We start from the raw sequence: 25083 nt of genomic DNA, 5'->3' as shown, positions 1-25083 counted from the left end.
CTTTCTAAAGCTTCCTTTTTCACACCTTGTATCTCAGCGAAAGAGAAGAAAGACATTTTTTAAAAAGAGGGGCACAGATATCCCCAAAACTGTCTGACTGGAGGGCCGCACGGTGGTCTAGTGGTTAGCACGTTGGCCAGGAGCAGCCTGGAGATCGGGTTTGATTCTCCCCTGGGCATTTCTGTGTGGAGTTTGCATGTTCTCCGGGCACTCCGGCTTCCTCCCACATTCCCAAAAACATGCAGGTGACTCTAAATTGTCCATAGGTATGAATGTGAGTGTGAATGGTTGTTTGTCTATATGTGCCCTGCGATTGGCTGGCGACCAGTCCAGGGTGTACCCTGCCTGTCGCCCGAAGTCAGCTGGGATAGGCTCCAGCATGCCCCCGCGACCCTAATGAGGATGAAGTGGATGGATGTCTGACTGGAAGATTTGTGAGCCTTCGGAGTCAATCTACCATTTTGAAACATGACAAACATTTACAGCTGTCTTTTGCAAGTATGATAATACTTTATTTTTCATTATCAATTTGTTCCAAAAGGTCCAACAAAAAACAAAATAATTTTAATAATTTTAAAAAGAAATAATAATGTATAATAATAATGTAAATCCAATAAATCCCTTCCATATACTGAAAAATATTAACAAAGAATACATTTTATGGAGAATAATTATAGTTTTACCTGCAGAAAACAATGCAAGGTAATTATGAATGACTAATTAAATGGAAAATGAACATTTTACATCACTTTTACCTTTATAGAAGACTCTTGTTGGCAAAGACGGCAAGGAAAAGACGAGGTGGGTTATGCACTAGTTTCCATCCATCCATCTATTTTCTATGCCGCTTATCCTCAGTAGGTCACGGATATGCTGGAGCCTATGCCAGCTGACTTTTTTTTTTTTTTACACACCCTGGACTGGTCGCCAACCAATGGCAGGACACATATAGACAAACAACCATTCACATTCACATTCGTACCTATGGACAATTTAGAGTCTCCAATTAAGCTAACATGCATGTTTTTGGAATGTGGGAGGAAACCGGAGTACCCGGAGAAAACCCACACACACACGGGGAGAACATGCAAACTCCACACAGAGATGCCCAGGCGGAGATTCAAACCCAGATCTTCCTGATCTCCTGGCCAACATGCTAACCACTCGGCACCCTTAATCAGAGACAGTGTGCAAGAACTGAGGCGCAATTTTGGCAAATCATACAAAAACTGGGGGCGTTTTCGTGCACAACAGTTTCCAGATATTTTTCTCTTTGTTGAAACAAACTAGTCTGCTTGCCCTGTACTGTATTAATCTTTGAAATCGAGAACCCTACACATTGCTGACTGACTGTCCGTGCATTTCTTTATTGATTGCAACTGCTAAACAAGCCGGGCCAAAGAGAGTTGCGAGTGGCAGTAATTTGATAAAGAGGGTGAGAAACACTGTTTAATTAGCTCTTGCCAGAATGTACAAGAAGTCCTCCCATTCGTCGTTTCTAATTATTTTGCATGTAAATCTATGGTTACACTCTATAAAATGTATTTGTTGTTGATATTTTGGGGTGTCTGGAACAGGTTGATTGGATTTACATTATTTCCAATGGGAAAAATTGCTTTGGTTTCTGTATATTTTGTTTTTTGTTGAACCTTTTGGAACGAATTAACAACAAAAAACTGTGGAATGAAATGGTGTTCTCCTCTGGTTCCATAATACCCACAATGATAAATATTTCAGCCATTCGTGTCACACTGAAAGCAGAGAACAATAATTAGAGTGAAAAAGAACACATTTTCTAACCTTTGAAAAGCCACTGTTGGTATTCCAATAATTTAATAGCCATTGTTTATTCTCTTTCTTTTTTACAGAGTCTTTTCCTCCATTGACTCCTGACATAACAAGTAAGTTTCTTTTACAATTCCTGTGCAAAATGTCTGTGCTTCCTGCTTGTTGCTAAGCTCAGCTTCAAGGCCTGCCCTGGCCTTAAATAACATTATTTGTGGACATTCCATCCAGTATTGAGAACTATAACGTTTCATTCAGTTCAATCTGATTCACACCACCAAACAACTTTTCTGACTGAAACACAACATACCTTGTATGTACATAAAATGTATGCTTAAAAGAAGTATAAAGTAGATTCACTGCACTGTTCAAGCATGTCTCCCTGCACGCTGGGCTCATATTATTGGTTGTCTGCCAGGTCTTCAGTACATCTCAGTGGAAATGTTCCCAAATACATTTGCAAGAGCTTTTGCAAAATTGCTGAGTCATTAGTCTGATATGAATGGCTTTAATCTCTCAGCGGTGTGTAACTTACTGTGAAAGAAAATGTTATCAGGGGCATTTTTAAATGAAAAACGGTACTGTGTGTAGGCTAGGAAAATTAAGTAAGTCTGTCTTGCTGTCTTTTTTACTGTTTTTTAAAATCAAATCCATCAATGATGTATTTTCTTATTAGATATGAGAATAAGATGCAGTAACATAGGTCACGACCATGGTTGTGTATGTTTCAGACATGCTTAACAAGAAATCAAATGAGCATTGAGGAACATCACATTTACATAATTCATCATGTCCGAAAAGGAGTTGTAAAAATCAAAGCTTACAGCATTGAATCCTACCTCTTCTCCATGTCTGTTACTGATAATTCATTCTCACCATAATGTTGACGCATAATTGTTAACACATTATTCATAAGCTTTACACTTTGCCATTGAAAATGTGCTCACTTTTTGTGTTTAGGTGTCGATTTTCTAATAGGGAGCGAAAGGAATAGAGACTTACCTGTCCAAATTTGCATTACAAAATAAGGGAAAATAAGTACAATTCTGATATTTCGCAATAATTTCCACCAGAAATGTCATTTGCCAGAGTGCCCCTGTGGCTGTCTGAATGCGTGCTGGACCCCTGAAAAGAGCTGGCAGCTTTTCTTTCAAAATAACCTTCGGTGCAACAAGATAGCATCCTTATACTAGCTTATAAACATAAGGTTGTCGGATCAAACTCAGTTTTCATTCATTGTTATTAGAAATGACTTACGTCTGTGCAGTGGCATTGTACCCGATGTCGTGCAGATCAGTGAAGCTCGGTGATTCTCAACTGGTGAGTCACGACCCAAAAGTTGGTCTTGCACTTTTATTCTGAAGGGGATTTCTTTAAGCAGTGGAGTGTCGTCTGTTAATACTTCTATATGTGGCGACAACACTCTGTAGTGCTATTTGAAATCCGCTGTAATAGAAGAAGTCCAACAATGTTTGTTAGTAGTCCACTACCATTATGATGTTAAATGTGTCGGCCCCGTCTCCTGTTGAGCCTGAGAAAGTGTTTCACTGTAACTTGTTATAAATCAGCTGTTTTAAGTGGAATGTGCGTCTTAGTTATCTATTTAATTGTCATATTTGGAGGTGTTTGAAATCACTGTATAAATCGCTAATATGGGATTTTCAATATAGGTTAGCATAGAGCTAACACATTTGTTTAAATGTATTTTGTACCTTATGTAAGTTAGAATTGACATGCTTTATTTCTGTATGTTCAATTTTCAAAGTAAAGGGCTCTGAGATGAAACTCAACTTTATTGAGAACCTGTTAGCTGCTGAATAGAAAACCTAGCAAAATAGAAAACTTTTACAGAACCTTTTTGCTAAAATAATTTTGAGTTTGTGGATAAAAACATATTGTTTCGAACATGTTTAATACACTTGTTTTGTGCCGTTTCTTTATTTTGCACCACGTCAAATTCAAACAGCACAGCAGTTGAAAAAATTTCCACAACTGGGGTCGGCGTTTGTCATTATGAGATGACGGTGGGTCCCAACCAGTTTAGAACCACTGATGTAGCTTGTGTTTGAAAAACGTGCTTCATCAAGGGAGGCTGAATCACAACCACATTTAATGATTCCCATCCAAGAAATATTGTGTACTGCAACACATACTCAGTTAGGCACCACAAAAAAAAAAAATCGGATTTCTAGCTTTTGGCCTCTGATATCACTGAGAAAAGATTCATCCAGAAATGGTCTGTTTTAAGCCATTCAAATGCTAAACTTGGCATGAGCAAACAAAACATAAAAACAAAACACCACTAAAGTGGGTATTTGTGTGTGCATGTGTGTGTGCGTGCGTGCATGCGTGCGTGTATGTGTGTGTGCTTTTATGAGAAAAGATCAGAATATTGTCAGCACTCAGAGTTGTGTTCCAGTCCTAAAAATAGTAAAAGCAAACAGGAGGAATTACAATTAAGTGACCCTGTGACGACCTACTCAAGCTCATTAAATGTTTACAGATTGCAGTCTGTTTAAACAAGGATTTGCTATTCATAAGCGTAACATTTTGAAAAAGAAGTCAATACAGTATGAATTATATAGTGTATTATAGCCTACTTTAGGCTATCATCTTATCTTTTCCAGGAGAAAGACAGTGCATACAAAAATGTACATGATAGAAATACTAATAACTGTTAGGTGAAATTTACATACTGTATTTATCAAATCCTGATAACCTGAGTTCTAAGAGTTGGCTTCCTGTCTCACCCTCTGCTACTCTGCAATTTTTCACCTTTCCCATTTACTTTCCTATATATCCTGATTGTTAAATGATGCATTTTTCCATATCCTGCCACATAACTCTCACCTTCATTTGTACAAATCATCAAGCCATAGTCAATAATGTGCATTCTGTGAACCTAGCTAAATGCATGGCATGCGCATTTGCGCGTTAACGTGTAGCAATGTTTTGGCTGTTTGCATCGACCTTAACACTTTGATGAAAAGAAACAAAAGGAAATCATTCACGTAAAAGCACCTTCCTTGGGATGTAATTTTACACTGCATTTGCATTTGTTTGCATATGGTCGCTGCTGTGAATACCAACCAAACATTATCTATAAAATAATGTTTGCTGTCACAGCTCGGTGCAAACATTTCAGCTCACCCCTGCAATTACTGACCATTCGCCAAACCAATTTTAAAATAATAACCACAAAACAAGGTTGGTAAACAATATCATGAAATCTTTGAAGGCAGGTTTTAAGCATGCATTCTCAACAGTACAACATTAACAATCTTATACAGTGCAGTGGTACCTCAGTTTCCGTTATTAATCCATTCCAAAAGGTCCGTCAAAAACCGAATCGTATGAAAACCAAAACAAATTTTCCCATAGCAAATAATGTAATCCATTCCGGACACCCAAAAATGTTAACACAAAACACTATTACCGTGAATTCCGGACTATTGAGGGCACCTGAATACAAGCCACACCAACCAAATTGAATGAATAAAAAAACTGGTACATATGTATATGCTGCACTTGTGTATAAACCGCAGGTGTCCAAGTTGTAACATGGGATATTTACACAGAAAGACACACTATAAACCTTGCAATCCTACCTACACTCAGTGTTCCCAGCGTCACTCATTAGCTCAGATGAGACGTGAGACACTTTTTTTCTTTGGAGTTCAACAGATGCTGTGGTCCAAGCAGTCCAGAAAGAAGCTGTAGTGATTCGACATTTAAGCAAACTTACTTAACATTTGTCAGATCAAAACACGATTGCTACATGGTGACTTGAAAAGATGATATTAGCTTTCACGTCATTACTTCCTGAATTTGCATTCTAACTATCTTGGGAACTGCATTTCTTTTATCCATAAATAAGCCACATCATTGCAAGTTATTTTGCAGTGCACAGCACGTTTGAATGCCTCAACATGTGAACAGCCACACTGACAACACAGGGAGCACAGTGCTTGATAGACACAAAGAAAGGCTAAAGGCATAATAAAGATGATGAAATGATTCTTTAGGTATAATCTGGCTATAGTGTCCCAATTCTCAAAGAACCAGTATCCACTCTTCACAGTCACGAGTGCGTGGATGCTTTGTTTGGGCACTCGATTCAGCGGAATGATACGCCAGCAAAGAGACTAGTTTGTTAGGCGCAGTATTTGGTATGAAAAATTAGACATTTTTGGCAATCATTTTTGTCAAAACTCGGGGCTTACGAAAACAGAGGTACCACTATTTAGCAGTAGACGTATTTATCAATATGTAGGTCCGGAAGGATATAAAAATGCTACATCAGGGGATGCATGAGATTAAAAAAAACAAAAAACATTCAGTCTTGTTAAATATTAATCGGAGATGGTTTTGGGTGGTCAATTTAATTTTCAGTATGAAAGACTAGTGAGTGCGGCAAAGTTGCTTACGTATTTAGTTCATCGTGGTTGTTCTGGTAGAGGCACTAAATAAATACAATGAAGGGTTTTGCTAATGGTCAATCCCAGCTTTTTAACCCTCTGCATAGTCTGCATGCCTGCCTCCCACCATTGCTGAACCACCTAGTAATGTGTCCTCCTGCCCCCCAGGGGGTGCCATGTCTGGGATGGAACCTACTGTAGACACAGTAGAAGTGCAGACCATTGCTGCCCACTGGTACTACTTGTTAGCGGGAGGAGGCGCCCTCTTTCTTCTGGTTACTGTAATTGTGGTGGTGATATTGTGCTGCTCTCGGTACCATTGGGGGTCCAAGAAGACCAGCACTAGCCATCATCATTCAGTGATGTACCATAACAACCAACATCTAAATCATCCAAACTGCTTCTACAACCAAAACTCCAGCTGTAATCTGATCCACAACCTCAACCAAAACCTCCCTCAGCCTGATAGTGGGCCCAGCCTTGAGCCCATGTTGGTCATCAGACAGGAGAAAGAAGATGACTGTTGTGATTCCCAGTGTTGAAATGTGGACTGCGTGGGAATCACTCAGTATTTGAACACATCAAAGGGCGTCAGGACTTCCTGAAAGTCTCTATTCAGTGGAATTGCCACGTCATGAAAACACCTTCATATTCCCAATGATTGATGCAATGGACTGATCAGGATGCACCTTCACTTCCACTTCCTGGTTGACTCGAGATGTTACACTGCTGAGAGAAGAACAATTCCTGAGTTGACTTTCAATGACCAATTGTGTCATCCAGTGAGACCAGAAAACATCCATTTGACGACCCTGGAGCACACTGTGGAACGAATGGAAAACCTTTGTTCTAACAGCAGTTTTGTTTTCTTCTTTTTCTTCAGTGGAATTTAGAGCAGGATATGTCTGTGTGGTCCACTCTGATCTGCTGCTTGGACCCTGCCTGACCCATAATAACCTGTCCTGGGTTCATGCAGTACATGAAAACAGAGGAGAAGCAAGTGTTTATTTGTTGGCCAGTGGTTGAGAGACAGAAAGACTCAGAACGGACTTTCCAGCAGTGAATGATTGACAAGTACACCTTCAACGTCAAGTATGTTGTTCCTTTGATCAGTCGCTGAAGATTCTCTACCTGGTTTACACACAATGAAATCTCTGTGCACCTGGGCTATGTCCACACGAACACGACTTGCTTTTTTTTCTTGGTCTTTTTCCAAACTCAAGTTTATGTCACTAAAAGTCATTTGTGGAAAAACTCTGCTTTTGACCGTGTCAGTTGTCATTTTTCCAGGAGGTCCTCGATTTACAAGATTTGTGACATTTTAAGTCGAGTTTTTGTCTTAAGTCAGAACTTATACCTGAAAGACATACAAACTGCCGTAATGAAAAGATTAACTACAATCAAATAACAATAACAAAACTTGCATTAGCACACTGGAAGGGGCATTGCAAGAGAGGGAGAGAAAAGCTTTTTGGGAGGAGGAAGTCTCCTCGCTACACTGCTTAATTATCACTGGCCATTTCAAAGGAGCAGATCCTTACACATGTTCAAGGATACCATCTTTATCCTTCATGATGGTTAAGCACGCGCCTAATGCTGTTTTTTTCCACATCCGAAGCATTTTACGATGTTTAGTTTCACTTTCATGATGATGGCTTTCCTTTTCTTTGACATCAGAAGAGTATGTCTTACGCTTAGGAGGCATAATGAAGGGCAAAAAGTTAACTAAAAAGAACAAAAGTGACAACGTCTTTCCTCGGTGTAGCAGCGCACAACAACGTATTATTCCGCCTTGTGTATTATTCCTCCCTTGTTCTGATTTTCTTTTTGTACAGTATTAATGATTTAACAGGGGTGCGTCGTAACCACACAAAACGTCGCAAACCAAGGACCGCCCGCCCGTTTTTATTTTTTGTTTGTAACATTTTCAAGTGGGTTATATCCATGCTGTCATTCTTTTCTTCGAGTTCTTGTGCCTTCTGGCTTTCTGGTTGTCTAAAATGTCATCAGGGTTTATGGCGGTACCTGTTGCATGCTTTTGAACGCCTCCAAATATGTTTGGTGTAGATTTTTTCTATATCACTTTTATGTACAGTGGTCCCTCGCCACATTGCGGATAAAATTTCACGCCTTCACTCTATCACAGTTTTTCGAACGTATTTTAATGAATAATTTCTGCTGTTTTTTGCTCGAATACGGCCTATTCTGAGCCCAAAAATATGCATATTGGAGCAAATGTTATGTATTTGTTACCTAAATTAAGCATTGTGAAGCATAAAAATAGCTAAATGAGCTAAAATACAAATACAGTACAACGAATTAAAGGGATAGTTCGGGTTTTTTGACATGAAGTTGTTTGACGTCCCCATCAGCAGTGTGCTACACCAACAGTGACTTACTCCCCCCCAGCTGGTTCCGTGCTTCCAGTTCTGGTCGGAGATCCGCGATGACGAACGTAGTTCCGCTTAGTTGCTGAGACCATTTAAGTAAAGAGTTTGGCTTCTCAAAACAATATGCATTCAAAAGAGTAATACATTTGCATCAAAAAAATGCCTTCTCAAAAAAATGATTTGTCTCCCCCTGTATCTCTGCACTGTCGCCCGTGCATTCTTCTGCATGTGATAAAGACGCTCGCGGTAATGCCGCGGCAATCTTTTTTACGTATGTGTTACACAGCGGAAGAAGATGCGAGCGTCTTCATCACATACACATGAATTCATAGGCGACGGTGTGCATAACGTTTTATAAGGTCTGATTTTTTTTTGAGTAGGCATTTTTGTGATGCAAATGTTTTACTCTTTTGAACGTATATTGTTTTGAGAAGCCAAATTCTTAAATGGCCTCAGCAACTAAGCGAAACTACGTTCCTCGTCACGAATCTCCGACCAGAACTGGACTCACGGGACCAATTGGGGGGTAAGTCACTGTTGGTGTAGCACACTGCTGATGGGGACGTCATACAACTTCATGTCAAAAAATCCGAACTTTCCATTTAAGAAGAAGCGTTCCATTCAAATTGCGAATTTAGTATTCTACACTAGTCACTAGGTGTCAGTAAATGTTTGGTGAGACAAGCACCAGGCACACAGGCTACTGTTGTGGCCATAATCTGGCTAAAACTCAACTCCGAACCCCTGATGTCACTTCCTGTTCACACGCCAAAAACATTTATTGTAACCCATTTGAACATGAGTCTTATTTGTGTCTTAAATGGATTATTTTCTCTGATGTCTACTATATTGGGTAATGTGAATGCAAAGGTGGTGTTATTTCATGTCGAGAGGGCTCTAATAATGTACCTAGACGATCGTAAACAGGTTTTCTATGCCATAACTGAAAAAATATTCCATTTAAAAAGAGGGACTCCTACTTTGCGGAAATTCGGGTCTGGAACCAATTAACTGTAATAAACGAGGGAATACTGTACTAAGATTTATTTATTTCTGAAATTCGTTAAACCAAAGTGTACTTGTGGACATAGTCTAAGAGATACACAAAAAGCATATGCACGAACACATTACAGCACATGAAAAAACAGGATATGCGTTTTTATGATAAAAATTGAATCTCTTGATGACTGAAAAGTTGTGCCTCTGTTTGCCTGAATCCTATGGATACGTAAAGCCTGTGTCTGCATCTTTGTATGTTCTTCACACACTTTGAATGAAATATCTAGCTGTTAATATCTGAGGCTGCAGGTATGGTTGGTTGATTTATTGATTGATTTTAAAATATGGTGCAACTGAGCTTTCATTCATCAAACGAGACCAAGCATGTATTGTGTTACTTCTGAACTCATGAAGCCTTTAAGTGAAGTGTTTCACATCTTATACATGTTTGAAGCCTTCGTAGGTATTCGTTATTGCTGATTTTCTCCAGCACTTTTGGCTTTTTGCTTCATTGGTAATTTTGTATACCTTCTTAAGGCGGGGATTTGGTCCCAATGTTCTTCATAATTTGGGGATCTTCATTTTTTTTCATGATCGAATACTGCTGATTTTGGGTAGCCTTGGTCAAAACACTATATACACTGTCATCGCAGCTTTTTGAAGATACACTGGTACCTTGGTTTTTGTACATCCTGGTTTTCATAGGATTCGGTTTTTGACAATAATTATTTTCGGAATATCTGGCATATGGCCTAATATTGCACATAACAAACTAGTCTCTTTGCCCGTGTATGACTCCGCAGAATTGAGTGCACAAACAAAGAATCCCATGGGTTGCAGTCTTGTTGCGTTATCAATACGCTGCATGAGTGCAACTGTGTTCTTAATGTGTCCTTGTAATAAAACCTGCCTGTTACCATGCTCTTAACCCCCACCCGGACGACATTCCTACTCCATCGCCCCTCTCTAAGAAAGAAAAGACAATTAAATAAAATAATGACACTTTCTATTATGCATTTGACTACTACCATGATTATACAGTGGAACGTCGGTTAGCGTGTTTTACGGCAAAATTACATACATGGCACGTGTCTTGTCATGTTATTGATACACTGCGTGAGTCCAAATGTGTTGTTAATGTACTTTTTTCACAAAACAACCTTGTTAGCCTATTAGCTTGCTAATGAAATGGAAACCGGAACCGGAAGTGAGCTCTGTCGCCTGTCGATGATGTTGATCACAAGCTGACTCTGTAGTTCTTTGCTAACTAACACAGTTACAGCACAAGTTCCTGCTTTTTTGTATTGAGTACGGCTGCATTGAGTCTGTATTGAGGTAAAAGTGGTTTCATTCATCATTTATATGTACAGTATTTTGCATTATTTTCTACATGTAACACTATAATATTTGCTATACAATGTGTTTTGTTTTAATATTTTGGGGTCTAGAAACTATTGGAACTATGGAACGGATTCATGCAAAAAACGAGGTACCACTGTAGTTTAAATGTATTTTGTGTGTTGCAAAAAACACTGTTAACAAAACCATTAGTATTTATGATCATTTTCCTTAGCTGTGCAATTCTACAATGTTTTGTATTTTCTATACAGTCTTAAAAGTGTTTTCTTGTTGTTTGTCCTTCATTGACTTTAAATCTGGGAGTGATGTGAAAAATGATACAAAACAGTTGTTCATTTACTCATCTGTTTTGGAACGCCGAAATTGAATGTAACTTGTAATAGTTGTTTTCTTTCTGGAGCAAGCCGCTCACCACCTTGTGCTGAGTGTTCCCCACACATCATTATGTTTATGCTCAAATCCCTTGGCCTTTTTATTAAACCGTCCTTGTTCTTATTCCACTCATTCCCCTCTGCTGCAAATCCTTCCTGTATAAAACACAGGAGAAAATATGAGAGGCAAAATCTCTCCGCGGCAGAGGGCCCATTTAGAGTGATACATTTTCCACCGAAGAACCCAGAGATGAAGGTAGATGAAAGAAGAAATGCTCTCTATACTTTCCAAAGTTAGATTTTTTTCCCCCTCTTAACAGGGAGGCAAGTTGGGGTTTGAACTAAAGGAAGGGAAGAGTTGTAAAAAGAGGAGGCCAGGTTGTTTGAAACACAAAAGCCAAAACAATAAAATGAGACTTTGGCCAGAAGAGACATACTTTGTCCACACTGCACACGTGCAGCATCTCACAAACAGACCTTTGTGTGCTTGGAAATTCTATTAAATGCATTGCATTAAATCTTGACTTGACACAATGTCGCACACTGTGGGTTCAGGTTTTGCTCCATATCTCATAAAAACGCTGCTTTGTGCGTGGCCCAAAATGCATTTTAGTTACTTGGACTTTCTGCCATGTTAGCCTGCATCCGTTCAAATTGCTCCATCGATCTCGATGATTTACAGATAATATAGCCCTTTAGCAGTGCAGTGCCATAACCCGATCAATACAGGTCCAAAATTCAAATAGAGGAATGATATATGGAGTGTATTTATGTTGCCTTAGCTATGCAGTTTTTGCTTTCCTGGGCTCAACTTTTTTGCAGGGTTTAGCAAATGTGCTGCCATTTTTCAGTGCTTTTAAATCAATCTTCTCCTTCCCCAATCACAGCCTACTCTGAAGCCCTTTAATATTTCTAATTTGTTAATGGAGCTGATTGCATTTATTTTAAAAAAAGAACTGCAGTAAGCAATTCTGTCTCTTCAGTAAGCCTCCTACTAATATTATGGCTTTAAGCCCACATTAATGCATGATGCCAAACGGCCATTTATAGCTGAATAAAACTTCTCTCCTTATTCTATTATTCTGTTTTGCTAATTAGAGCTGCAGGGCCTTTTAATCTCCTTTTGCACTGCTGTGTTGAGTACGCTCAGGATGGTAGCCTGAGGGCTTTAAACCACCATCATTAGTGAGCCTCCAAGATCGCCCACAGAACACCTTGACTTTTCAATGCTTTGTCAGGCCTTCAGCCATGATGAGATATTCTGATAACTACTGTACCATCACACACTCACAACACTAATGGTAGTGTAGATACAGTAGATCAGCGAATCCTCGACTGTCCAATATGATATGTGAACAACATGTCGCCATACACAAGATTTTTTTTTTTTGGAATGCGAATATTTGGCTTCTTTTCTTGTATTAGTACCGTTGTATTATTGTTATTATTGTGTTGTATTTATTGGAAGTTCAGTTAGTGAAATGAAGCAATGGTGTCTGTGTGACCCTCAGTCATCCAGGTCATGATATCCCACAAAGGTTGATATCAACCTTTTTTAGGTATGGAGTCTCGCTATTTATGTCTCGAGTGGGGGTGGTCACAATAGGGTTGGGGGGTTTTTCCCCTTTGTTGTAAGCATTTTGCAACATTGTTGTAAGCAATTTGCGAAAGTTGATTTGAGGCAACTGAGGCAACGTCTTGTTTGTGGAAGATGTTTCGCCTTCAATCGGAAAGGCTTCTTGTGTGGAGTCTCCCTATGTATGTCTCAGGTGGGGGTGATCACAATAGGGATGTTTTTTTTGTTGTTGTTCTTGCGCCTGCCTGGTGGCAAACAGCTGTTTAGCGGCTGCTCTTCCTGCCCGTGGAATGAGGCAGTCTTTGGGGGAGAGATGTCAGGACATAGTTCTAAGCAGACAAAAACAGGCAAAAACAGCTCCTTAGTGGCCACTCTTTCAGGACATTGTTGAAAGCAGACAAAATCCAGGCAACTGGACTCTTGTTTGTTGAAGATCCAAAAGGCTTCTTCAGTTCTACATTTTTAAGTCTGGCGTCTCCATGTTTATGTCCCTGGTGGGTGTGTCCCCGGGTGGGTGGTCACAATTGGGTTGTTGTTTTTTGTTGTTCCCCGGCAAGGCTCTCCAGATTTGTCTGTGGGCAAAAGAGCTTGTTAGTGGCCACTCTCCCGTGGAATGAAACAATCTTTGGGAGTGCGATGTCGGGACATTGTTGTAAGCAAGTGAAATATGCAAATGTTTGAATCAAGGCAACTGGACTGTTGTTTGTTGAAGAGGTTTCAACTTTGACCCAAAAGGCTTCTTCAGTTCTACATTTTTAAGTGGGGAGTCTCCCTCTGGGGGTGGCCACAATAGGGTTGTTGGTTTTTTGTTGTTTCCCTGTGTGACAACATGTCAGGACGTTATTTGAAAGCCGAGGAAATCTGCAAAGGTTGAATCGAGCCAACTGTGCTCTTCTTGTTTGTTGAAAACCTTTCACCTTTAATCCAAAAGGCTTCTTCAGTCCTACATTCCTACAGTTCTACAGACACACAGTCCCTATGTACCATGTACCATGTACTGTATGTCTCTGGTGCGGGTGGTCACAATAGGGTTGTTGTTTTTGTTGTTTCTACGCCTGCCCGATGGCAAAACAGCTCCTTAATGGCCACTCTTCCTGTGGAATGAGACAATCTTTGGGGGAGAGATATCAGGACATTGTTGTAAGCAGACAGCCAACCTCCTCTGTTTAAAGAGGGCCTTTTGAAGCATTTGTGTCATTTTCTTAATAATAACTTCCTCAATGAACGTCAACATTTGCCTTGATAGCTTTTATTTTTATATGCAAATGACCGGCAAATGATTCTATCATATGACATATTTTCATATCATTTTTTATTCTCACGTTTGAACGTATTGCAAACGTTATATCACGCCCTCTTCCTGCTTTGAGTACGTAATCTACGCCTGACATAACACATGCACTAGTTATGTTTGTTGTCAGCTAACGATAGCGATTTCGCAAAGTTTAGCTACTGATGTTCGCCAGTATTGATCATATAGCTTATTGTACATTGAATGTAAAAATGTAAAAGACTGCTTTTGTGCGTGTGTGCAGTATGGAAATCAGTGAGTATTTGGACTGAAAGACAATTTCTGCCAATATTTATTAATTTGTATTCATAATTGTGACAAATATAGACATTTTTAGTACAATTTCTTCTTTTCAACCACAATAGGTAACATGCTAGCCAGCGGTGGTGTTCTTATATTTTTTGGTTGAAAAAAATGTAATCTTAAAGGAAAACTGCAAATTTTTTGTAATTTTGCCCATCGTCCACAATCCTCATGTGAGACATGAACACACATCATTTTCTTTTCTGGGCATTCTAAAGATTTTAAAACAGACAAAGACAGACAGCTCATTACTGCACGTAATGGGACACGCCTATGCGCCTGCAAAGACCGCTATTAAAACACAACCAAAAACCTCCAAGAAGGTTTTATGGGTTTATATACATGCTGTGACCATGTAGTAACAGGTACATTCATGATAACCTGTATTACTTCCTGTATTATGCCCTATTTTGGTCCTTTTAAGCATTACCTGTTGTTCCTTGATTTCACATAGCATCATAGAAACGACCGCCTTTACCTCCATCCATCTTCTATACCACTTATCCTCAGTAGGGTCGCGGGTATGCTGGAGCCTATCCCAGCTGACGAGAGGCGAGGTACACCCTGGATTGGTCGCCAGCCAATCACAGGGCACTTATAGTCAAACAACCATTCACTCTCACATTAATACCTATGGAGTCGCCAATTAACCTAACCTAACCTAACCTAACCTAACCTAACCTGGGAATGTGGGAGGAAACCGTAGTACCCGGAGAAAAACCACGCATGCACTGGGAGAACATGCAAACTCCACACAGAAAAGCCCGACGGAGATTCGATCTTCCTGGTCTCCTGACTGTGTCACCAACATGCTAACCACTAGGTCACCATTCAGCCTCCGCCTACACCTAGCATTAACTTTTACAAACTCAAAAACACAGCAGCAGGAGCGGCAGATCCAATATAAGCATTACCTTTCGGTAATACCTGAGGTATGTGAGCGCGACGCTGACGCACTGCGGGCGAGTGTGTGGTGAAGCTACAGTAATTGCTAGCGCTAGTAGCTAGTCGGTGTGGTGTGGCAAGGTGTCAATACGCCAGTAAAGTAGTTCTTCAGCGTGACAATGTTAATAATAATAATAACAATGTCTTACTGTAGCTTGGTTAATATGCATGCCAAATTATATGCAAATGGTGCGTTGTTGGCGCTTTTTGGAGTTTTTTTCAGAAAGCTTTATTCCCATTACGTTCATTCGTAGCTGCTTGTTTTTTATTTGTTTGTATGTCTTTATAACGCACAGAAAAGAGAAAGACATATGTGTTCAGGTCTCACATAAGGATTGCGGATGATGGACAAAATTAAAAAACAAGTTCAGTTTTCCTTTCAGCCAGCGGCATACAGTCCCTTCAACATCTCCAGCCTTCCATTTTCACTCAAAGGCCCTGGAACGCAATCAAATAAAAATCTCACTAACCTCAGCAGTTGGCCTGCAAGTTGCGCAAATGTCTAAAGTTAATTTACCAATTTACACTTAAAACTATATAAAGATAATTGATTTGAGAGAAATACCTCTTTTTTTGTCATTTGTGGCAAGGTATTCTCTTTTTTTGTCCGTCAATCATACTTTTTATTTGGGCAGTGACAGACACTTGTGTGACGCTTGTAACTATTTATAGAAACTTTAATATGGATTCACCACATTTTAATACTGCCTTATAGAAAAAATGACCTTATCTTACTGTGCATGGGAGGATGGAAATGAAGCTCTGTTTGATTTTATGTTAATTGTATATTTCTCATAACTACTGAATTGCTTTTTCACTTATAGTTATCTTTTGAATGACTTGTCAGTGAATGATTATCAGCTGCACATATATTACACGTTATTTCTTTTGTTCTTGGAGGTGTGGTATGATTTTGCTGAAAGAAAATGAAATTGAAGCAGAAGCACCCCAGCCTGCCTCACAAATATGCTTGTTGAGTTTCATGCTCTTGGAAATAAAAGAACAACATACTGTCTATGTGAAGCGAATAAAAGTTCTATTTTTCTATTCAAGTTTTTCTTTGGCTTTCTTTTTCACCACTATTTATTTTTTCAGTCTCTCCCACTGCTGGCTGTGTTTTTATGTGTTGTAAAAAAAAACATAACAAATGGCTTATCTATTAAGTTTGTGGATTGTCATCGCTAGATGGGTGAGATTCATACGATTGCTCTCCTTTGTGTTTATGCAGATCCCAGGCCAGTAGATTTCGGAAAAGAACGCGACTTCAACAAGCCCTCTCTGAATGAAGGTGAGCTTTTAAAGTGTGCTGCTCTCCACTTGAGGCTATACAAGATGTTTTAAGTCAAACCCAAAGAGCGGAGCAAGCCGACACATGCCTACGGCTCTGCTTTGGCTCCGCAGGAAGACAAAAAAAAAAGGCTGTGTGACAGTGACTGACAGTACAAGTGCGAGTGTGACAGAGCACAGCGAGTGTGTGTTTCCTGACAGGCAGCTCCATTCTCTACCACAATAACCACTCACATCCACTGTGTGTATCAGTCAACAATACGGCCTGCATTGTCCTGCAAGCATGCAGCCTTAAAGCTGTTTTTTTTTTTTTACAAGTTATTTATGTCTGCTCAAATTTGCAGTTTCTTGGCATAAAATCACAATACATTCGTCCCTCGCCACTTCATGCTTGGAATTTTGTGGCTTCACTCCATCACAGTTTTTCAAAAATACAGTAATTAATAAATGACGCTGTTAATGTGGCTAACTGCAGCCTAGTAGTCAGAAAATATTAGTCAGAAAAGTGGCTAAAAATGGCTAAATGAACTAAAACAAATATCATGCTTTCAGAAGACATGTTAAAAGATGTTGTGATGAAATGTAGTATTCTACACTGGTCACTAGGTGTCAGTAATGTTACTGTAATGCTGAGACACACAAGCATTAGACTTGATCGCCAGAACAACAGGCTTTAATTGCATGTTTGAATTATCTCACAACAGGAACAATGATCCCTAACATGGGCTACCGTTGCAGTCGTAACACAGAGCAAGCTAAAACTCAACTCTTAACCCTCATAAATGGCTTATTTTCCGTGATTATGTCTACTATATTGGGTAATACGAGTGTAAAGGTGACTAAAGGGGTGTTATTTCATGTCGAGAGGGGTCTAATAATGTTAAAATCCGTATTTAGATGGCCGGAAACAGGTTTTCTATGTTCTAACTGGGAACATTTTTGATGTATAAATAAGCAGTCCTACTTTGGGGAATTCACTGATCACAGTCGGGTCTGGAACCCATTAACCACGATAAACAAGGGATTACTGTATTGTTGTACCTCAGTTTTCGTTATTAATTTGTTCCAAAAGGTCAAACGAAAATTTATCCCATAGGAAATCATGTAAACCCAGTTCATCAGTTCCATACACCTACATACTGTATATTAACAAAAATCAATTTTATGGAGAATAATTATAGTTTTACACGCAAAAAACAATGTGAAATAATGGTAAATGACGAGTGAAATGGATAAATGAACATCACATCTCGCAGCACAGTGGTTGGAAATCACTGTGCTTCACTGTGCTAAGCTTAGGCCACAGTTGAAGATACCATATTGGCCCAGATATTATATACTGTTACAAACACACAAATTGCAATTTTTTTTTTTTTATTTTATCGAACAATTTCTTTATGATTGTCACTGCAGAAAAGCACATCATCATACTGATAGCTATTTGTAATATTTAGCATATAGCTTCATGAGGTATCCCCATATGATACAAGACGACAGCAAATGACATTAATGGTCATGTTGTTCATCTACGAGCAAACATATTACATGAAGAAGAGCTTTTGACTACTAATTTATCATCACCTTCTTGAGTTTCTCTGAGTGTGTTTGTGTTGTGGCATTTTCTTCCACAAAACACTCTAATTGCATTCGTAAATTGGCTTCTTCATGCATATACATTCATTAAGCAGATTAGAGCACGTTTACAGTGATTCACTTGATTGAGTTTGTTTATCAGCAGCAAGGATGCCGGGTTAAAAGCAGGGATATTCTTCTATCACAACTTTTAAATGGATCAGAGATGTATCGGCACAATTATAATAATGACACACTCACATTAAATACATTTTGGTTGCCTTATTTTCCGGACTATAAGTCATGAAGGAAAAAATATATATAAGTTGCACTGGAAGTCGCATTTACCGCTATTTATTATCGAGCTATCGTCAGAGCGAGCTTTTTTAAGGGTGTCATGGCGTCGCTCCTAACAACATTAAATTTGCAAAAGAAGAAGATGAAGCCAGAGGGAGGCGGCATTGTTTACCCCAACATGGAGACAAACCAAAGCTATAGAAGCTGAAGTCATTTTATAAATATATGGATACTATAAAAACTTTTAAAAAACCTAAAAACTGTTCTGGAAGAAGACACTCGTAATACGTGCCACGACGCCGCAACACATCCCGGTATGTAGAAGCGTACAAACACCCGTATTTTAACACCAAAACTTTTGTATTCACAAATGAATAGACTGACAGTCATACATGTGTACTTAGTTAATCAGTGGCTGACACAGCAGCTAGAATCTCCAAGATAGACATAATTAGTGTCCTAATTAAACAACACTGCTGTCTAAAATAACACATTTCTCAATCCACACATGTATAATTGACGTTGCACATTACTTACAGACATAGTCTCCATGGCAGAAGCGTACTAGAAAGTACAGGATCAAGCGTCCAGTATGTTCTGTATCATTCAATTTGTTTTCCTAACAGATTCTCAAGCTTCAACTCAATGAATGATTGTGGCCACAAGGTGTCGCCAAAAAAAGAGCCCCCAACCCACTTTAACTTAAAAGCAGCACATGTTAAATTATACAGTATACTGTATGTATTTTGATATGTAAGTTGCACCAGACTGTAAGTAGCAGGAGCTGCCAAACTATGAAAACTATGAGCTCCACAAAATACAATACATGATCATTATCAGTATTGATCGGTTACCAAGTGATACCAGAGGCAGTATTAACAATACTCTGACCGATTTTATTCAAAAATTTTTGACTTCCTTGAATGATTTGGTGATTTTGCCCTTAAACTTGCCAATTTAGTATGGATCGGTTACTGATACTACCTGTTAAAGGAATAGTTCCGATTTTTTGACATGAAGTTGTATGACACCCCCATCAGCAGTGCAGTCCATCAGCAGCGACTCACCCCCCACTTGATCTCCTAAATCCAGTTCTGGTCGTATTTCGGTGATGAAGACAGTAGTTCCAGGTAGTCGCTGCGATTTCACAAGTCAGATACAGTATTTGGCTTCCCAAAACAATATACGTTTAAAAGAGTAATACATTTGCATTACAAAAATGCCTCCACGAAAAAATCTGACGTCACAAATCGCTCAGCGTTTGTGACGCACTGTCGCCTCTGCATTCTTGTGTACTGTACGTGACGAAGACGCTCACATCTACTTCTGCGACGGATCGCTGAGGCCATCTTGTTTACGTGTGTGTTCCACAGTGGAGGAAGATGTGAGCGTCTTCATCACATAACAACAATAAACAGTGCGCAGGGATACGGCGGGAGACAAATATAACACCGAGCGATTTGTGCGGTCTGATTTTTTTACAGATGTGTATTTGTGTATTACTCTTTTGAACGCATATTGTTTTGAGAAGCCAAAATCCTTACTTGTGAAACCTCAGCGACTACCTGGAACTACGTTCTTCATCACCGAAATCCGACCAGAACTGGATTCAGGAGACCAAGTGGGGGGTGAGTCGCTGTCGATGGACTACACTGCTGATGGGGATGTCATACAACTTCACGTCAAAAAATCCAAACTATCCCTTTAATCTTTGCTTCCTCCTACCCCTTTTCCGACACGTGGAAAATGTAACCATGTGTGCATGTTTGGAATAAATTAAAACCATTACCATTACCCTGGGTAGCAACATTATCGATACTGAGATCAATCCGCCCACCGCACTCTCATCCACTGCAAACTACAACCACAATAATAAACACATTCTTCAAACATTGCGTATTTGACAGTGTCAATCCAAACTGTGCATTATTATACTTGATACAAATGTGAGTGTATATCTCTTCTACTGCTAGTTCCACAATGGTTTTCAAAAGTTCCCCCATTTTCTTCCAGAATATCTATTCCCCGGGTGGCCCTCCTCCTTCTCCACCCCGGCCACAGCTGACGTAGACCCCCCCTCTGTCACCCTGGTGTCAGAAAAGGACAAGGACAGTGTCTGGCTGTACACCCTGGACCCCATCCTGCTCACCATCATCGTCATGAGCTCCCTGGGCGTCCTGCTGGGTGCCATTTGCGCCGGACTGCTGCTTTACTGCACGTGCTCCTACAGCGGTCTGTCGTCACGCTCCTCCACCACGCTGGAGAACTACAACTTCGAGCTCTACGACGGCATCAAGCATAAAGTGAAGATAAACCAGCAGAAGTGCTGCTCTGAGGCCTGAGGAGGAGGACAACACGGCAGAAGGAAATTGATACCATGTTCCCCCGCCCTGCGACTGAGAAACATGACAAAGAAGCACTATCCGTTGTTCAATGCCCAGCAGCGCTTACCCTTGCTTGGATTTGTGAGTGCTCTTTGTGTACCAGTCGGAACTCTGACTCCTAAATCTCCTCCGCCTGTAGGAGAGCGCCTGCTTGCTTCTAAACGCCTGACAAAGAATGAATGAATGGTGTTGATTGACAGGTGCTTCACTGACTGCAACGTACTGAAACAAGCACCCACGACAATCTGAACGTTTAGGCCTGGAAGGGTGGCGTGATCTTGTGAATGATGAACTCCACGAGAGAACGTTTGAGTGCCAAACGAAGACACGAAACCAAGTAAGATACGTTTGAAAGTGGACAACCAAGACAGCATGCTGAAACGGAAGCTGTTGATCCAAGTGGGTACTGAAATCGACACATATCAAGTCAATGCCTTTCTCCTAAAGATCAACTCCCAAATGGAAAAATGTTACTTTGCAGGGAAAGAAGGATGAAAAAGGACATTTTCTTTCTTTCTTTTCAGTTTTCAGTATGAGTTCTGTGCGTTTGTTAGCTTGCCAATCGCGTGTTGTTTTCCACCCTCTGTGTGCGTATTATGAAACCAGTGGCATAGAAGAGTAACGACGGCTGTTTTTGTTCCGTTTTTTTTTTTTTTAGACTTTTGAGAAAGTTAGGAAAACACAGCTTCAGTTAGTAAAACGTTCTTAGACTTTATTTAGCATTGTGTTGGAATTTTGGCAAATCAGAAAATCTAAATGGAAAATAGTGTTATGGAGTTGTGCTTTAGAGTCTATAGTTTGTCTATACACTATAGATATATATATATAAATATATATATATATGTATAATTTTGTTTTTCAGACTGTATGATGCCCAACTGATGACACTGTGTGAACTAAATGTCAATGATGGTTTTGTTGCAACCTATGGATTGCCAAAGAGCTGTGTCGGTGCACGAGGGGACATCTGCTGCCCTCAGTGATAGAAACGGAGAATAGAACCTTTCTTGGACACACAATCGAGCCTTAAGCTAACCACAGAATACGCTGTATCGGAGGACAGCCATCGAGGAGGGCCAGTGCCGGATGAAAGTGATGGGTAGGAGGAGTAGATGATGTCATGCTTACATGCAGGAAGAGCCTTGTCCAGAAACCTGGTCATATATGCACCTCATACCTATACAGGGGATCCCCGCACATTTCGGATTGGGCATTCACGGTACTGCAAATTAGCGTGTTCCTGACGTAATACGGTCACGCAAGATGGGCGTGGCTTCAGCAGGATTATCTTGTGCAGACAACTTTCCCAAAGCCTGCAGCGAGGTGAAAACAAGTTAATATGTGCTGGTAATTTACATCACGTCATTTACATCTTTTTAAACATTAATACACATCATTATATATCCAAAGTGCAATTTAGAGGAATTGAATAATTCAAAAATGAATAACTAATAACTGAACAAATAATGCATAGATTAAACTTAAATATCAAAATTGCATTAAATAGGACCACAACATCAGATATTTCACTTAGACCTGCAATGAATGCATACCATTGGAAACAGACGGCTAAAATATTGCTTAATTTTACTCCATAATTTTTTTTTTAAGTCAAACATTGGCTGTATTTTACATATTTGAATGTAATTTTTGGCCAGCTCGACCCACCAGTTGAGAATCACTGCTTTAGCGGGAGATGGCGACGGCCCCACAACACACAGAAACCGCGCTTGTCACGCTCGCCTGACGACGGGGCAAAATGCTAGACTGTGAATACGATCCATCTCTTCCATTCATTATTGGTGAGCTCCTATATATTTTATACATTTAAAACGTGTGTGAGGCATATTTAGGGCAAATCGGAGAACGTAGAGCTAGCAGAAGAGCTTGGAAGTGGAGGAGACCATCTGCTGGTTGGCTCGGAACGTAACGTCTGCGATGAGCGGGGATCTACTGTATATACCTTGGGATATTGGATCCATCCTGTAATGATGCCACTATTTATCATGGAATTTGTTCCCACAGTGCATTAGCATGTGAAAACATAGCAACGCACAACATGATATTATCAGAGCATACTGTTTCTCATTTGAATGTGGCAAAAGTAACAATATCATCACGTTGCATTATGAGAACAGCAAGAGGTGATTTTGTCAATCAGTTGATTTACCTTGAATGCTAAAAATGCAATATGACTTAAGGCAAACGGGGTTTCTGTGCATGTAAAAATATCCAATAATATGCTGGTGGGGAGGACACACACGCACGGAAAGTTGGAAAAAATGAAAGCAACAGTGACAGTCTGCTCTGCCACAGAAAATGAGGACTGAGTCAGGAATTTTCCTATGGGAAGGTGGTTATTAGTTATTAGGAACCTAAAGTGTCTCTCCTGTCTTTGGTGTCATGTTCAACAATATAAACAACATACATGGGTAAGGGAGAGAGAAATGAACCATCCAACTGTGTTTATTGGACTGTTTTCCAAGTGCCTTGGAGCTTACATTATCTCTCTCTCTCTCTATGTACACACACACACACACACACACACACACACACACACATATACAACAATGCATTTAGAAAACATTGAAGCACTAATAATGATTGAAAGTGTATATTTGGAGACATTCTGCTTGCTAACATTTGCATTTCTGGGCTCTCAGTATTACCTCCTCAGTCCCAATGGACACACACACACACACACACACACACACGCATATACACATGTATACAAATACACGGCACTGGCCAGATAACGCAAACTGTTGTTTGTAGAATTTGTACAGAGAAATGTCTTTTTTAATGTTATTATTATTTAATAAAGGCGAAATAACTAGTGTCAGGCCTGCTGAGTGTGTGTTTGTAAAGTAACTGGTCGTCACTCCACATGTTGAACAATTAATAGGAAGTTAAGTTTTAAGTAAGTTTTGTTGTTAATTTGTTCCAAAAGGTCTGACAAAAACCGAAAGGTACAAATTATTCCCTTAGCAAACACTGCAAACCCAATTCATCTTTTCCAGACACTCAAAAACATTAGCAAAAATACATTTATAGAGAATAATTATAGTTTTATATGTGCCCTGTGACTGGCTGGGGACCAGTCCAGGGTGTACCCCGCCTCTCGCCCTGGGATAGGCTCCAGCATACCACTGCTTATAGTGAGGAACTAATGCATGGGTGGAAAGATAATTATAGTTTTACATGCAGAAAACAATGTGAAACAATTAGAATTGACGAATGAAAAGGTTAAATGAACATTTGACATCATTTTTATCTTTATTGAAGACTCTTGTTGGCGAAGACACCAAGGAGCGGACAATGAAAACTTTTCACCTTCTTTATCAAATTGCTCGCATTCGTTCTTAAAAAGTAGTGGATCGCTGTCTATATGGCAACGACAAGCCGGCGTTTTCAGATTTTACCACTCTGAAAGCCATTTTCTAAAAATAGCGTTTCAGGGCGCCCAGAACGCCGTTTCAGTGTGATTGAGAGGCTGAAACGATAAAATACTTTCCTGTTTTGACCTGAAAAGGTTTTTGTGTGGATAGCCCCTCTAGCTGGGAGGTGAACTATTACATTTAATCAATTAAAAGGTCAAACAGTATAAAATTAGAATTAAAACTCCAAAAAGAGGGAGTAGGGCGAGTGCCTTTTCTTCCCTCCTCTGTCAAGGTGGGGAACTTAACTTTACTAACCTAGCTCTAATCCTAACCCTAGTTTCTTAGGCTCATCATTGTACAATAATGGAGATAGTGTACAAAAACCAGGGCAAAATTTTGGCAAAAATTTTTGTCAAAAACTGAAATATACTACAACCGGGATATTCAAAAATCGAGGACTGACTGTATCAAATTGTATTTACTCGGGGATGTCCAAACTTTTTCCACCAAGGGTCACGCACATAGAAATGGAAGGATGGAGTTAGTGGGGGCAAGGGGGGGCTACTGTTGTCACTAATATGTCGTGGTTGACTCGCCTGACTTCCATGCAGGCAGCGTGTGTTCACGTCCCACTCAGTGACGATATGGCCATGAGTGTGAGTGGTTGCGTTGTCTGTGCCCTGTGATTGACTGGTGACCATTCCAGGGTGTCGTCCAGCGTTTGCC

The 25083-nt window shown here is 39.8% G+C and overlaps 1 protein-coding gene across 2 annotated transcripts in view; it reads left to right on the top strand.

Moving 5' to 3' along the window:
• Window positions 1-23815, top strand: part of nrp2b (neuropilin 2b) — a 123502-nt gene extending 99687 nt beyond the window's left edge. The window contains exons 16-18 of one of the 2 annotated variants that reach the window (XM_054786938.1): window positions 1869-1901; window positions 16666-16725; window positions 20607-23815. In XM_054786938.1, coding sequence (XP_054642913.1) covers window positions 1869-1901; window positions 16666-16725; window positions 20607-20935 — 422 coding nt within the window. In that variant the 3' untranslated portion in view covers window positions 20936-23815. Of the gene's footprint in view, window positions 1-1868; window positions 1902-6371; window positions 8547-16665; window positions 16726-20606 lie in introns of those variants that run through there. The other variant, XM_054786939.1, reaches the window with a different exon arrangement.
• The last annotated feature ends 1268 nt before the right edge of the window (window positions 23816-25083 follow it).

The sequence above is a fragment of the Dunckerocampus dactyliophorus genome, chromosome 9 (genome assembly GCF_027744805.1).
Source record: "Dunckerocampus dactyliophorus isolate RoL2022-P2 chromosome 9, RoL_Ddac_1.1, whole genome shotgun sequence".
In the NCBI taxonomy this organism is placed as follows: Eukaryota; Metazoa; Chordata; class Actinopteri; order Syngnathiformes; family Syngnathidae; genus Dunckerocampus; species Dunckerocampus dactyliophorus.
This window is presented reverse-complemented; position numbering and strand designations above follow the sequence as displayed.